Source organism: Lutra lutra, chromosome 7, assembly GCF_902655055.1.
Source record: "Lutra lutra chromosome 7, mLutLut1.2, whole genome shotgun sequence".
In the NCBI taxonomy this organism is placed as follows: domain Eukaryota; kingdom Metazoa; phylum Chordata; class Mammalia; order Carnivora; family Mustelidae; genus Lutra; species Lutra lutra.
In genome coordinates this window covers 72739805-72743486 of record NC_062284.1, presented here as the reverse complement: position 1 = coordinate 72743486, position 3682 = coordinate 72739805, and the positions used below count along the sequence as shown (strand labels likewise).

General features: G+C 40.3%; 1 gene segment (V, D, J or C); it reads right to left on the bottom strand.

Moving 5' to 3' along the window:
• Positions 1-2944: 2944 nt before the first annotated feature.
• LOC125104473 (T cell receptor alpha variable 9-2-like) lies at positions 2945-3448 on the bottom strand. The segment is given in 2 exon segments: positions 2945-3279; positions 3403-3448. Coding segments are annotated over 2 exon segments (381 nt in total).
• Between the last annotated feature and the right edge of the window lie 234 nt (positions 3449-3682).

Genomic DNA, 3682 nt, shown 5'->3' with positions numbered 1-3682 from the left:
CTTGATTAAAACTCTTTTATCAAGGGATGGAGAGTACATATCTCAATACCATAAAAGCCATCTATGAAAAACTCACAGCAAATATCATTCTCAATGTGGGAAAACTGAGAGCTCTTCTGCTAAGGCCAGGCACACAACAGGGATGTCCACTATCACCACTGCTGTTCAAGATAGTACTAGAAGTCCTAGCCTCAGCAGTTAGACAACAAAAAGAAGTAAAAAGCATCCAAATTGGCAAAGAAATCAAACTCTCACTCTTTGCAGATGATATGATACTCTATGCAGAAACCCAAAAGATGTCACCCCAAATGCTAAAAATCATACAGCAATTCAGTTAAGTGGCAGGATATAAAATCAATGCACAGAAATCAGTTGCATTGCTATACACTAACAATGAGACAGAAGAAAGAGAAATTAAGGAGTTGATCCCATTTACAATTACACCCCAAACTGTGAGATACCTAAAAATAAACCTAACCAAAGATGCAAAGGATCTGTACTCAGAACACGATAGAATACTCATAAAAGAAATTGAGGAAGACACAAAGAAATGGAAAAACATTCCATGCTCATGGATTGGAAGAACAATTATTGTTAAAATGCCTGTGCTACCTAGAGCAATCTACACATTCAATGCAATCCCTAACAAAATATCATCAACTTTCTTCATAGAGCTGGAACAAATAATCCTAAAATTCATACGGAATGAGGAAAGATCCCAAATAGTCAAAGGAATGTTGAAAAAGAAAACCAAAGCTGGGGGCATCACAATTCCTGACCTCCACCTCTATTACAAAGTTGTAATCATCAAGACTGTATGGTACAGGCACAAAAATAGACACATTGATCAACGGAACAGAATAGAGAACCCAGAAATGGACCCTCAACTCAATGGTCAACCAATATCCAATGGAAAACAGGAGTCTCTTCAACAAATGGTGTTGGGAAAATTGAACAGCCACATGCAAAAGAATGAAACAAGACCATTTTCTTTTACCATACACAAAAAAAGACTCAATATGGATGAAAGACCTAAAAGTAGGCAACAATCCATCAAAATCATTGAGGGGAACATAGGCAGCAACCTCCTTGACCTTGGCTGCAGCAACTTCTTGCTAGACATGTCTCTAAAGGCAAGAGAAACAAAGGCAAAAATGGACTATTGGGACTTCATCAAGATAAAAGCCCTTTGCACAGCATAGCAAACAGTCAACAAAACCAAAAGACAACCAACAGAATGGGAGAAGTTATTTGTAAATGACAGATCAGATAAAGAGTTTGTATCCAAAAATCTATAAAGAGCTTATAAAATTCAACACCCAAAGAAAAATAATCCAGTCAAGAAATGGGCAGAAGACATGAACAGACATTTCTGCAAAGAAGACATGAAGTTGGCCAACAGACAGATGAAAAAGTGCTCAACATCACTGGGCAATAGGGAAATAACAAATCAAAACCACAATGAGATACCACCTCGCACCAGTCAGAATGGCTAAAATTAACAAGTCAGGAAACGACAGATGTTGGCAAGGATGCAGACAAAGGGGAAACCTCCTACGTTGATGGGAATGCAAGCTGATGTAGCCACTCTATAAAACAGCATGGAGGTTCCTCAAAAAGTTGAAAATAGAGCTACCCTATAACCCAATAATTACACTATGGGTATTTACTCCTAAGACACAAATGTAGTGATCCAAAAGGGCACTTGCACCCAAATGTTTATAGCAGCAATGTCCAATAGTCAAACTATGGAAAGAGTCCATTGACCGATGAATGTATAAAGAAGATGTGGTGTGTGTGTGTGTGTGTGTGTGTGTGTGTGTGTGTGTGTGTGTAATGGAATATTATGCAGCCAGCAAAAATTGAAATCTCAACATTTACAAAAATGGAACTAGAGGGTATTATGCTAAGTGAAATAAGTCAATCAGAGAAAGTCGATAATCATATGATCTCGCTGATATGAGGAATTTAAGAAACAAGGCAGAGGATCATTGGGGAAGAGAAATAAAAATGAAAGAAGATGAAACCAGAGAGGGAAACAAACCATAAAAGACTCTTAATCACAGGAAATAAACTGAGGGTTGTTGGAGGGCAGGAGGGTAAGAAGATGGGGGTAAATTGGCGATGGACATTTGGGAGAGTATGTGTTCTAATGAACACTGGGTATTATACAAGACTGATGACTCACAGACCTGTATCCCTGAAACATGTAATACTTTATATGTTAATTTAAAAAACCTCCACTCTCTGTATAAATGTGTTTGCACATACACATACACATATGTATGCACATACAGCTATATAAAATAAAATTCATTCTCAAAAAAAAAATAAAGAAAGCCAACTGATCTATTTAACCAGTCAGAATATGAGCCATTTCTTCCATTCTGTTTCTGCACCTACCTCTACATGCTGAATATCAGCCTGAGTCTGCCACCTCATTTACGAGAAAAGAAAGCAGGGCAGAAGTCTCTGGCTTCTCTTTCCCTTCCTTGGGTACATGTGTTCCTCCTCTTTTCTTACCTTCTATTCTTTCTTTACTAAACCTGGTTTGGGGCTAAAGCTCCCCATCACCCCTTATGCCATGCTCTGTCAGGAAGACATTGAGGAGATGCCATTGTGTCTCTTTAAAAGTGTCATAAACACAACAACACACACCAGGGTGCCCTGAACAACACTGCAAGGATGACTACAAGACCACTTCACTGTTATGTGATTCTACCATGAAATTACTTATGCTCTGGCTGGGGAACTCTTGGCATCAAACTGTTCTCAATGTGACTAAGGAACACCTGAGTTTGGGAAATGTTACTTCTGATTCCTATGCTTTAGTGGGTTGTATGATTTTTGTTCCAACCACACACTGAGGGACAAACAACCACAGACTGTTCTGGAACCAGAGTGGATCAGGCAGACATGCTCAGCACCCAGGCCCCTGTTCTGCTCAGAGTTTGTGCTCAGCTCCCCCTGCAGTCCCTATCACTGTGTCGTACATGGCACAGTAGTACACAGCTGAATCTGAGGCTTGCACTGAGCGTTTCTCCAAGTGGAAGGATTTGGATTTGCTGTCCAAGGTGGCTTCAAATCCTTTGTTGCTTCCTTTCTCCTTGTCCTTCAAGGCTTTCAGGAGGAGCTCTAGACCTTCTCCTGGATACTGGACATACCAGAAAAGGGCAGGGTACTGTGCTGTTGAAAAAGTACAGTTTATAGTCAGGGAAGCCTCTCCTAAGAGAGTCATTAGGCCTTCCGTCTGAGTCACTGAGTCTCCATGAGTTTGTCCTGGGGAAAAAGAAAAGAGATTTGAGTCACCTTGGACATAAAGCTCTTGGATAAAATTATAGTTAGAAGTTTTACAGACACAATGGAAGAAAGAATCCAAGTTTTAAGAGGCATTTTACTTACCAAGCATCAAGAGTACCACAGTCACAAAGCCTGGAGAACACTTCATCTCTGGAGTGTCACCTAAAAAATGTTCTTCATCCTTAACATGAAGAAAATGTTGGAGTGACAGAAAAATGATCAGTGGAAGCCCACATTTCACACAGGAAATGTGATTGTGGTAGGAAGTTGCACCCCCTGGTGGACAGGGACTGAAATGCGGGCATGTTGGCCAGAATCCTCCCCAAGTCAGCCATCTGTTTCATCCCTGACTTGATGAGGCACATGTCAGGCTTCAGGTGGC